We start from the raw sequence: 11,787 nt of genomic DNA on the forward strand, positions 1-11,787 counted from the left end.
GAAAACTGGGTGATTTCTTCTGCTGAGGAAGATCTGTGAAAGTTCCACAACAGCTGTTTCCAATATTAGGAATAAACTTTCTGTCTCTCAGAGTCATACATTTTGACATGTTTTGATTACATTTGATGTTAAAGCTCCCTTTTTATCATTTAGATTTTTACCTTCAACATTATGTTTACAGCTGATTTATAGTTTTATAACAGAGCTGACAAAACTGCAAAGTAGCATGCACCTTAGGTCAGTGGTGTAGTGGTCTTTGGAGAAGTGGGTATACTCTTAATTTTCACCTTTTTAAAAAAAAAAATAATGCAGAAAAATGCCCTGTTTTAGAAACAGTGACATAGAAGACTATTCAATTTATTCAGTCATTTCTACTTGCCCACTATTATAAAATTATCATGACTTGATTAGGAGCAGTTTGTAGTTATTACTGGTCACACAAGCAAACTGGATTAATGTAACATGTATTTATCATGAGGCAAACATGGTGTTTCAGTTACTTTTGAGCAATCTACCTAAACTTACCCAATTTTTTGTTTTTGGATCCCAACCAGGAGTTCTTGTATTTGAAGTCTTCTGTTTGTTTAGCAGTCCACAGGTCTGGCCAGTCATTATTAATGTCTACAGAAAAAAAATGCATCTCTCTCTCTCTCTCTCTCTCTCTCTCTCTCTCTCTCTCTCTCTCTCTCTCTCTCTCTCTCTCTCTCTCTCTCTCTCTCTCTCTCACTCTCTCACACACACACACACACACACACACACACACACACACACACACACACACACACACACTGTGATCATACTAGCCATCAGGATGACATGGGTCCCCCTCTTTACATTAACAATCTGGGTCACCAATTGAAAATATTTTCAGCAACTAAAGCTGAAGCATACAGAAGATTAGTGAGTGAAATACTTGACAGAGTTTATTTAACATAAAATGTACAAAGTGTTAAGTAACAGTGGCTTTATATATAAAATAAGATGGATACATACAGAATAAATAAAACGGTGATAAAATAAAATCACACAGAAATTCATCTATTGTTACAAGCTAAATCAAAATTCAAAATGAGGCTTAATCTGTCAAAATCACCTTTTGTTACAGTGTTAGGCTTCACCTTTCAATAAACTGAAGATGCAGTTTACTGCCTCACTATGCTCTGACCTGGTGGAGGTAGACTGGGTCCGTGACTCTGCTCACACTGACTTACCTGGCTATAGCTTCAGGTTGGGAGCTGCCAGGGCTGCTGGTTTCAGGGCTGGGGTCTGTCTGGGCCTGGTCTGGGCCTGATTTGTGCTTCTTTACAAAAAAGTCAGCAATACCTCCCTTCCTTTTCATTGTTGTCTGTCCCTATACAAAATAAGATAGCCTGGTTAGACCTCAATATTGTTTTAGGTCGAATCTTAAACTACCTGTCCCCATTCTTGTGTTTTTACTTACTTTAAAATCAACTACCAGCCTAGAGGTTTTCCCACATTATCCCAGTCTAGCTAGCTTCAGACTTATGTTAGAATAACGTTAGCCTTTCAAAACGTTAGTCAGACTCGGCCCGACACTCAGTTTAACCACTGGAGACAAAATATCCTCTCCTTGAAATGTGCAGTCATGTTGCCAGTAGTTTAAAACAATGATTCATTTGGAAACCACCTTAAAACTTACCTGAGAATTATATCGTCCATGAAAGTAGGTTCGCTCGATACGTGCCACTCACTTGAAAGGTGTTTATTCTGACTTTCTCGCATTTCCGCGCATCTTTCAAGCAGACCTGTCAATCAACTGGAGTGCCACAGAGGTGGTGTATGACCCGCCCTACTCTGCCTCTGATTGGCTCATCCCTAAAGTTAACCAATCGAATCAGTGACGGTAGCATGTACCAGCCAATTACAGGCAGAGGAGGGTTGTTCATGGCTTCATCATCCTTACGGAAAAGAGGGCTACCTGGCACACAGATATTACTGAATGATGCGCACCCGGGAGCATTAGAAGTGGGTATACGCAATGCTAACTGAAAAATAAGTGGGTATACGCCGTATACCGCCGCATACCCTGGACTACACCAGTGCCTTAGGTCAAAGGTCTTGACAGTTTATTCTCATTGACTCTCCATATTAGATCCTTTTTTGTTTCTTGACAAATCACATAAGATTATGGTGGGATTTGAATAGATGGTGGAAAGGCTGCAATAAAAAATGACATGTTCAATCCACTTGTTAACATTAGATCAGATCACAACATGATAAAGTGAGAGTCTTGGTTGGCACTAAAAATTATGACATAACACAACAAACCTTTGAACTTGTACACTGTATTTAATCACTGCAATGCAAATACACACATACACTAGAAATGTAAAGTAGGCTACTTTACAAATGAAATGTGTTATTATTAATATTATTATTATTGCTACTACTACTACTACTGCTATATTATTATTATTATTACTATTACTACTAGGCTACTACTACTACTACTACTACTATTATTATTATTTAGCACTATACTGTAGTCTTCTTTACCCATTCACACACACATACGCTTTAGAAACCAGCTCATAGAGTCGATTACAATTCAGACCACAATAAATTCTTTTTCAAACATTTTACCTGTGAAACACACATTAAGACCATCGGGGAAAATATAATATGCAGATGAAAGAATATAAATCACATTTGAGTGTTTTGGCAGCTTAGTTTGAACAGCTACATTTTGTCAGCGGATGCGTCCATGGAAACGACTCGAAAACACATGAGGACAAGAAAAGTCAAAGTCTTGAGTGTCGTTCAGGTCCTGTCGTCAGGGCAATACTAACTAGCCAGGGTGCGCTTGAGTGTGTGACTTCTTTCAAGTTCATGCAATTCTATACCATGGCCGAATTAATTTGTTTTCGTTGTTGTGTCCAATACGAGCTGCGTTTGTATTGCAGGAGACAGCTACATTTGGCTAACTAGCCAATTAGCTTCTAAGGCTACCGTGGATAGACCATGGGCTTGGGCTAAGAGCTTACACCACCGATGCTAACAGCTTGATATTTCTCTACTAAAGGCAACATATTCAGACATCCTCGAAGATATAGTGAAATGCAGGATTCTTTCATGCTCACCACTCCAGCCTCGCTTTCTTCACATCGATCTGCATCCTCATCCTCGCTTGTTGGCTCAGCCTCTTCATCAACAGGTGGCCCCTGTGCCTGTGATGGACCGGCAGCGGCTACAGCAGACATTTCTGTTATTGTTTTACTCTGTCCGGCCAACACTTCGAGAGCTTTTCTTTTCTTTTGTCTGAGCTTTTCAGCCCCTCCTTTACGTTTTTTGACGTTCTTCTCCATCTCCAACTGCCTGGCTGGGCTTTACTGCACACACCATGATATCAAGTCTAAACTCTACTCAGCCCAGAGCTGTCACCTGAGGGCGGGGCTGAGCGTGCGTGTGGTGTGACGCATGTGGGCCTGCGTGCCTGCGTGCCTGTACAGGGCTGATGAATGGTTGGATGCTCATCCCATTCGGCCGCATGTGGATAAATAAACAAAATTATTTAATAAATACCAGCGCACTGGCCCAGATGTAGACCGGCCCTTTGGTCAAATGACCGAATGAAATAACGTTCAATCCGTCCCTGCGGTGGAATATTGATTATCGAGAAGATTTCACAAATGGACTTACTGCACAGGTGGCAACCTATCACAGTACCATGCTTGAATTCACTGAGCTATTCAGAGTGACCCAATCTTTCACACGTTTGTAGAAGCAGTCTGCATGTCTAGCTGTTCATTTTATACAACTGTAGTCATGGAAGTGATTGGAACACCTGAATTCAGTTATTTGGAGTTATTTGGAGGGATGTCCCAATACTTTTGTCTATATAGGACACCATAAGGTAACAAAAGTTGATGATCCTTTATTAATCCCTCAGCTGGAATATTTGTATTGTTACTGCAGCAAAGGGGAGAGTGCAGACACGTGGGAAACATCTGAAGAAGATCAGTCATTTAGTTTTATGTATTGTAAATGTTTTCTTTAAACCAAACTTTATTCATCAATTTGCAGATTTCAACACAATATAGCACAATTCACAGATTATACAAAAAAACAAAGGGATTTAAACGAAATTTTAAAAAAAACAAAGGGATGTAATTTTGATGTAATTTTGAACCTGTCTGCATCTGCTGGTTTTGTTTCTGGGACCCTAGTCTAATTAAATAGACTGCAGTGTTCTGAAATGGGAGATGAGAGGCTGCCAGCATTTATAAAATTTTTCACAAGAGCCACGTACGTCAAAAAAATAATTTTCTAATTTAGAAATGACATTAGGTCCCGAAGCCAAGACAAGTTTGAGGGAGATGATTGATCTATCTATAGATACAAATAGAACAACAAGCAATTAAGGAAGCAAAAGAGATTATGTTGCGTTGTTTCGGTGTCAGTTTATTAACCTCCTCGTGGATGTCAGAGATATCTATCTGGAGTGAAGGAACCAGGAGCAGTTTCAGTACCTTGGATATAAAATCAAGAAAGGATCTCCAGTATTCCCTGAGACTCAGTCACGACCAGAACATATCAATCAAGTCTGCTGGTGCCTGACAGCGTCTGTCACAAAAATCAGATTTGGATCAGGTTTGGATAAATATTTGATAATCTATCTTTGCTAAGATGGACCCTATGAAGTACTTCGAACTGAATCAGACACTTAACCCTTTAAGCTTCAGTCAATTCCAGCCGTTTTCAGTACAAAAAATCGCTAATATTCTATTTTTAAATAAAAAAATGACGAAAAATACAGGGAATATTGGACGCACATCGCGAGGTGCATTTCCTTGAAAACGACCGATTCGTGGATTTTATACCGACTTCAGGACATGTTTTGGACAAAATAGTTTACTGGCTTGTGTTGTGTGGATGTAAAAGGTTGGATTATGGCCGTTTTTTGTGGAATCTTTTTTTCTGTGTGTAATAATGAACCCGGAAATGTGAGTCGCGCTGTGTGCGTTGAAGCCGTGTATAGAGAACGGATGGATGAACATTTGTTTTTGTCGGACAAATGTGTTTTTCTCACCCGCTGTGGTAATCACATCTGAAAGTGGTTTATACCGGCGGATTCATGAGAATCTAAGCTTTCCATCGGCGTATAGTGTTTGTATAATCGGGTTTTCAGCCGTCGGACATTCTTGAAATTCCTGTGCAAATGAGTAGGTGTACCGCCGGCGGTACACCGACGACGCACTGAAGCGTAAAGGGTTAAGTATGAGGAGTAGCAAGACGCTGTTTGTAGTTGAACCCAGTCATTGTCCTGGGTGTGTACGTCTCAGAAAATCTCTCCTGGACCAGAAGCACAACATCACTGGTCAAGAAGGCACAACAACGTCTCTACTTCCTGCGTAAGCTGAGAAGAGTCAGCGCCCCGGGCTCCATCATGTCCACCTTTTATAGAGGCACCATCAAGAGCATCCTGTCCAGCAGCATCACAGCGTGGTATGGCTCCTGCACCTCCTCCTGCTACAGGACCCTCCAGCGCGTTGTGAAAACAGCAGAAAGGATTGTCGGTGTCTCTCTACTCTCCCTCCAGGACATATACAGCACCTGCCTCACTCACAAAGCACTCAGCATTGTGGGTGACCCCACAACCTCTTCAGCCTGCTGCCATCAGGGAGGAGATTGAAGAGTCTGAGGGCCAGGACCAGCCGACTGAACAACAGCTTCATCCACCAGGCTGTCAGGAAGCTGAACTCCCTCCCCTCTCTGCCCTCTCTACCACCCCCTTCCCCCACATACACAAACTCTGGTCAATAACTAGACCCTCCAGAAAAACCCGGGCAAAAATCCTTGATTATGCGAATAAATATGCGGGGTTTTTATGCCATTTTATGCGGGGAAATTGCGGAAAGTTGCAAAGTATGCGAATAGTTGTGAAATATGCAAAAATATGCGCGATTCACCTGCCCTCTGGCCGTGGAGGGATGCGTCCTCTAATCACACTGGGACTGCTGCGGGGTTACTGGACTGACAGCCTGTGCTTTGGGAGGGGGAGAAGCTCACAGCAGCACCTGCTGCTTGTTGAGGACAGTAACTGCAGAATGATCCGAGTTTTCCCGTCAGTCTCCAAAATGGCAGAAAAAGTTGCTAGATTTGTGGCTCGTCGCTTTTGACCAAAAAAAAGTCACTAGACCGCTTTGGAAAGTTGATAGATTTAGCGAGAAAGTCACTAAGTTAGCAACACTGGCGCCGCGCTCCGCATCAGCTCATGCTTCCAGTGTCTGTGTGAATGCGCGAACTGATGACGTCAGGCTGGGCGTCACATAAAAACTCACTCACAACTCCATTTATATTGGTTATAGTTTTCTCATTTTATGTGGAAATTGTGAAATCAAGAGGGACCCGCATATTTCTCTTTTTTTTCGTGGAAATGTGAGATTCTTGCGGGAATTATGCGCTGTTTTGCGTTGATTATGCGGCCTTTTGGGAAATAATTGACCCCCGCATAATCAGTGGCATTTTGGTGATTAATGTGGGAATTCATGCGATGGCATAATCGCGTTTTTCTGGAGGGTCTAAATAACCAGCACATTTGCACTTTGTGGACTCGTGTTACGCATTTGCACTGTTCTGAATATCCTGCACTAAATCCGCCACTTTATCCCATGGTCATGTTTACATTTCACTCAGTTCTGCTATTCTTAGTTCTTAGTTGCTGCTTGGTTCTAGTTCTGCTTCCTCGTTCTTAGTTTACCTGTTTTTTGCTCTCTAGTTCTTAATTTATGTATTTTTTGCCTTTTTGTATCTTACTTTGCACATTACATTTCTAAATTTTTATTATTTCTTTTATCTCAAACCTTCTCAGTGTTTATTTAATGTCTACTGTTGCATGAAGAGAGAGAAACGCAGTTTCGATTCTTGGTATGTCATGTACATACTGAAGAATTGACAATAAAGCTGACTTTGACTTTGACTTGTATGCATCAGAGATCCAGATGGAAATTTGGTTCATGTTTGCTGTCCAGTAGTAAAACTGAAAGTTTGGTAGACCAAGTCCACCCTGTGACTTTTTCCTCTGGAGTACAGATTTAGAGGTGCTTGAATTTTTACGCTCCAAATGAAATTTGAAATTATTTAATCCACTTGACGAAATAAACTTTGAGGTAAAAAAATGGGTAAACATTGGAACAAGTCCAGATATCTTGGGAGCACATTCATTTTAATAGAATGGACTCTGCCTGTTAAAGAGAGGGGTAAGCTGGTCCATCTCTGCAGATCAGTTTTCACTCTTGATAGCCAGAGCTGTCAAATTTTCCTCATATCAGGAATGGATGGAACTGGTATTGCTCAAGTATTCCCAAATACTTAAATCTTGAGCTGGAGAATTTATAGAGGATATGGAATTGGAGTATTGCCTGTGCTAGCTGATTAATAGGAAAGCATTCACTTTTCTGTATGTTTAATATGTACCCAGAAAAAGTTCCAAAGGAGTTAAGAGTGGCCAAAACATGTAGAATGGAACTCATGGGGTCAGAAACATGTAGAAGCAAGTCATCTGCGTATAAGGAAACTTTATGCTCAGATCCGCTTCTTTTAATACCTGAGAAAAGATTGTTAACTTTGAGAGCAATTGATGAAGGCTCAATAAGAATGATGAAGAGGAGGGGGAAGAGCGTGCACCCTTGCCGTGTTCTGTGTGAGAAGGGGAAAAATTGTGATTTCTGGTTGTTTGTGTGAACACAGGCTTGTGGTGAGGCATACAATAAAGTTTATTGTATGGCAGACATGACAGCACATCTGAACATGCTGAACACAGCTCTTCAGGGTAAAGGACGCACAGTCTTGCACATGCTGGAGGAGATTTTGTCTTTCGAGTGCAAGTTGACAGTGCTTGCCAGAGATTTACAAAGAGGTACACTGTCTCACTTCCCCAATCTGAGGGAGTTCAAACAAGCTCACAACACAATAAATTCAGGGTATTTACACTCTGCAATCATCGTGATGCAAACATCATTAGGGAAACGGCTGTGTGTTCAGGGAGGAAAAAATCACATTATCCTTTCTTGTCACTCCCCTAAGCATCGATCCATCCCAACTAAATACGACTGCATTGGCAGGTGTGAGTCAACCTGATCTTGAGATGGAACTGACCGACGTAGCCGACAAAGACATATGGGTGTCTAAGTTCAAAAGCTTGTTGCCCGTCAGAAGGCAGTTCTTGCTCAGAATCACAAATGGAGCGATATTGAAAACCTCCCCAAACCGGACAAACTTGTGTTTGAAACATGGAATGCTATCCCCGACATTTATGTGAACATGGAAAAGTATGCGTTTGGAGTCCTGTCGATCTTTGGATCCACATATGTATGTGAGCAGGGGTCTGTTTCACGAAGCAGGTTCATTGAAAACTCTGAGTTTCTTAACCCTGAAATGAGGGAAACTCAGAGTTTTTTCCGTTTCACGAAGTGAGGTAACTTAACCCTGAGACAGAGGGGTAACTCCAGCCTGTTTCACAAAGAGGGGTAACTTCAACTCTCGGTCAGTTACCGCAGTAACAGACTCTATGACTTGAACCTGGTCACCAGCAGGTTTATCTGAGAAAACCTCGAGTTTCTCTCTGTCTCCGCCCACTTTCAGCCACACACGCTGTTTCATTTCCTCATTCATTCAGTCAGTAAGTGAGCGAGTTTTGGCGTCGAATAGTTCTGCCGTGTGTTAAAATGGCATGTCCTTTTATTAATGATCCAGTTGACGAAGGAGCAGCATTACTGCGTGCAGAATTTAATCTTCGTCGGGAGATTGTTTTCAGACCGCACATAGATGTTTTAGCATTTCCGGACAGTTATCTTTTTGAACGGTACCGCTTCACCTCAGACTCCATAACCTACATCCACCACCTAATCCGTCCTTACATTTGCAACATTACCAACCGCAGTCGCGCTCTAACATCCCAGCAGATGTTGTGTGTTGCGCTGCGGTTCTTTGCGAATGGGAGTTTTTATACAACATCAGAGATGCAGAGCATTACAGTAAGGCCACTGTTTGCAGGGCGGTCAGAAAAGTGTGCCTGGCCCTGAAACGGCTTCTACCGATGTTTGTCGTTTTCCCTGGGCACAAACCTCTGAGAGCCATCAAGGAGGAGCTCCACAGGATTGCAGGTAAATGATGTAGAGATCTGTTAAATTCATTTTAGATCATATTCTGTTAATGACATTGTGCTGCAACCTCAGACTGGGATTGATTATTTTAATTTCTTTTAGGATTTCAAGGTGTGATTGGATGCATTGATGGCACCCATATCCCCATCACAGCTCCATCACAGAATGAAGGAGACAATGTGAATAGGAAGTCTGTTCACAGCATAAATGTGCAGGTAGGATACAGGTAGACCGACTACTGTTTCTAAATGTTAAAGACTGCATCATAGTTCAACATCTGTCATTCTCTGCACTGTCCAGATCATATGTGATGCTTCATGCATCATTACCAATGTGGAGGCCAAGTGGCCTGACTCTGTTCACGACTCAAGGATTTATGGAGAGTCTAACCTGAGCAACAGACTGCAATGTGGTCAGCAGCCTAAAGATTTTCACAATAGAATTCTCTTGTCTCCTCCTTTAATATACTCCGATGTATCCACTATACATTACAGGAGAGTTTGATGGCCTTCTGCTGGGTGACAGGGGTTACCATGCCAACCCAGGCTGATGACCTCATACCCTGACCCTGAACCAGCCCCCCAACAGAACTTCAACCGGGCTCACTGCAGGACCAGAGCCTGGGTGGAGATGACCATAGGCCTGCTGAAAGCCCGTTTCCAGAGCCTACGTCTCCTCAGGGTGATCCCTGAGAGGGCCTGTGATATTACTGTGGCATGTGTTGTTCTTCATAATATTACCACTATCAGAGGAGAGCAACACCTTGCCGTACAAACTGAAGACCCAGATGATGACCCCATCCACCTGCCAGCTCTGCAAGATGGCAGAGCAGTCAGGGACAACATATGCAATCACCACTTTGGAGTTTAAGCCACGATCATCACCACAGGAAATAAACACATGATACACATTTCATTTGGTCTTCTGTATTTCCTACAAACAAAAGAGCTAGATTAGTTCATGTGCCAATAGTTAAGATAATTCATCTGTGACCATCACCCACCTCTAACTTGTGCTCCAGTAGTTCAATTTCTAGATCTGCCTTCTTAATTTGGTGGTCCAAGTACTGCATTTCTTTATCCGTTTTTTGGATTTTTCTCAGTAAGTGGATTTTGTAAATCTGTTTTACTGATAACTGGGAATACATAGAGGACATTAAATTATACAGTTGCACATGAATTTCACAGAATGAACCTCTGGTGTTTCCTGAACATCCATCTCACTGTGTCAGTCTGTGCAGTGGAAGCTGAGGGACCATTCTGCTGCTGTCCAGCCATGCTCTGTTAAAAAAGATGAGAATGTGCAATACTTCAGTGTAGGCTAAATGTCACACTCTATATTCCACCAGCATGTTAAGAAATGGGAATGGGAAGAGAACTATCAGTAACATACCTCTGTATGCCTTTCTGGATCCCCCTCTGTAAAGACACAGTTTCATCCTCTTCATCCTAGATCAGTGATATGTTTCAGTATACTTAAATTATCCTTTGGCAAAATCTTTGGAGTGTTGCCTACTTACAGTTACAAGGTCTGTTGTGGCGTGAAGAGTCTCCACCAGGCAGATAGCACCATCAGAATCTGTTGGGCCAAATGAAAAAGAAGACACAAAAGAGAAAAATATTTGTATGAATATGCTTCAAATATACCGGGCTTTGCAAAAGTTCTGTTACACTCGGTTTCATGATCTTTGGAGACGTTTACATGTCGGAGTGAAAAATTCCATTGAATAAACTGAAAGTTCTACCTTATAGGCAGGTGTCCTTAATACAAATTTTTTTCTCCGATGAAGTTGTATCAAGATGGAAGTCAAAAGAGTTGAGATATCTGCTCTCCTTTGTGCTAAACATCAGCCGGATGACCGTCCACAGAGTTGCGGAGAGGCTAAAGAATGGTGAAGATATTCCAGGTCTTCACCATTCTTGATAGATCACTGAAAGATCTTCACCATTCTTGAGCCTCTCCGCGACTCTGTGGACGGTCATCCGGCTGATGTTCAGCTGCTTGGCTCTGTCAGACTTGTTGTGGCCAGTATGAAGGAGAGCAGATATCTCAACTCTTTTGACTTCCATCTTGATACAACTTCACCGGAGAAAAAAATTGCATTAAGGACACTTGCCTATAAGGTAGAACTTTCAGTTTATTTAATGGAATTTTTCACTCCGACATGTAAAAGTCTCTAAAGATCATGAAACCGTGTAACAGAACTTTTGCAAGGCTCCGGTACATACATGCACACACACACAGGCATATTACATTTTATGAAAGCACTTGTGTCTTGGGGTGTGGTCTCAGAAGATGAGCTCCCTCCAGGGATTCTCTGAGCCACTGGCCTTCCAAAATTCTGGCTTAGGGCCAACTCCTCTGCCTCCGTTAGAGGTGGCGGTGCAGGACCACCATCCATTTTACGGGCATCTGCTCTCTTTCTGTTGGTTGAGCAGAAGTCTGTGTTAGTTTAAATAGGCTTAATTATTTAACAGAACATGATATGGATGCAGACGTTTAGGCTATGTGTGGATAAACAACTGCAGTCAAACAGCCACGTACCTAATATTTAGGCTACTTTACAATGTAAAACATGATCAAAAAGAATTTCCTCCATGAGATAATGCCGAGGTCTTACCTCTTTGAACAATGTTTTTGTATTTCATCTTCAGCTGCGGCC

At 42.0% G+C, this 11,787-nt stretch overlaps 1 protein-coding gene across 1 annotated transcript; it reads left to right on the plus strand.

Annotated features, from left to right (window-relative positions):
• Positions 1-7,491: 7,491 nt before the first annotated feature.
• On the plus strand, positions 7,492-11,475 carry LOC127533737 (putative nuclease HARBI1). Its single transcript, XM_051947595.1, is given in 6 exon segments — positions 7,492-7,496; positions 8,777-8,952; positions 8,955-9,125; positions 9,228-9,340; positions 9,426-9,508; positions 11,436-11,475. Coding segments are annotated over 6 exon segments (588 nt in total).
• Positions 11,476-11,787: the final 312 nt, after the last annotated feature.

The sequence above is a fragment of the Acanthochromis polyacanthus genome, chromosome 4 (genome assembly GCF_021347895.1).
Source record: "Acanthochromis polyacanthus isolate Apoly-LR-REF ecotype Palm Island chromosome 4, KAUST_Apoly_ChrSc, whole genome shotgun sequence".
NCBI lineage: Eukaryota > Metazoa > Chordata > Actinopteri > Pomacentridae > Acanthochromis > Acanthochromis polyacanthus.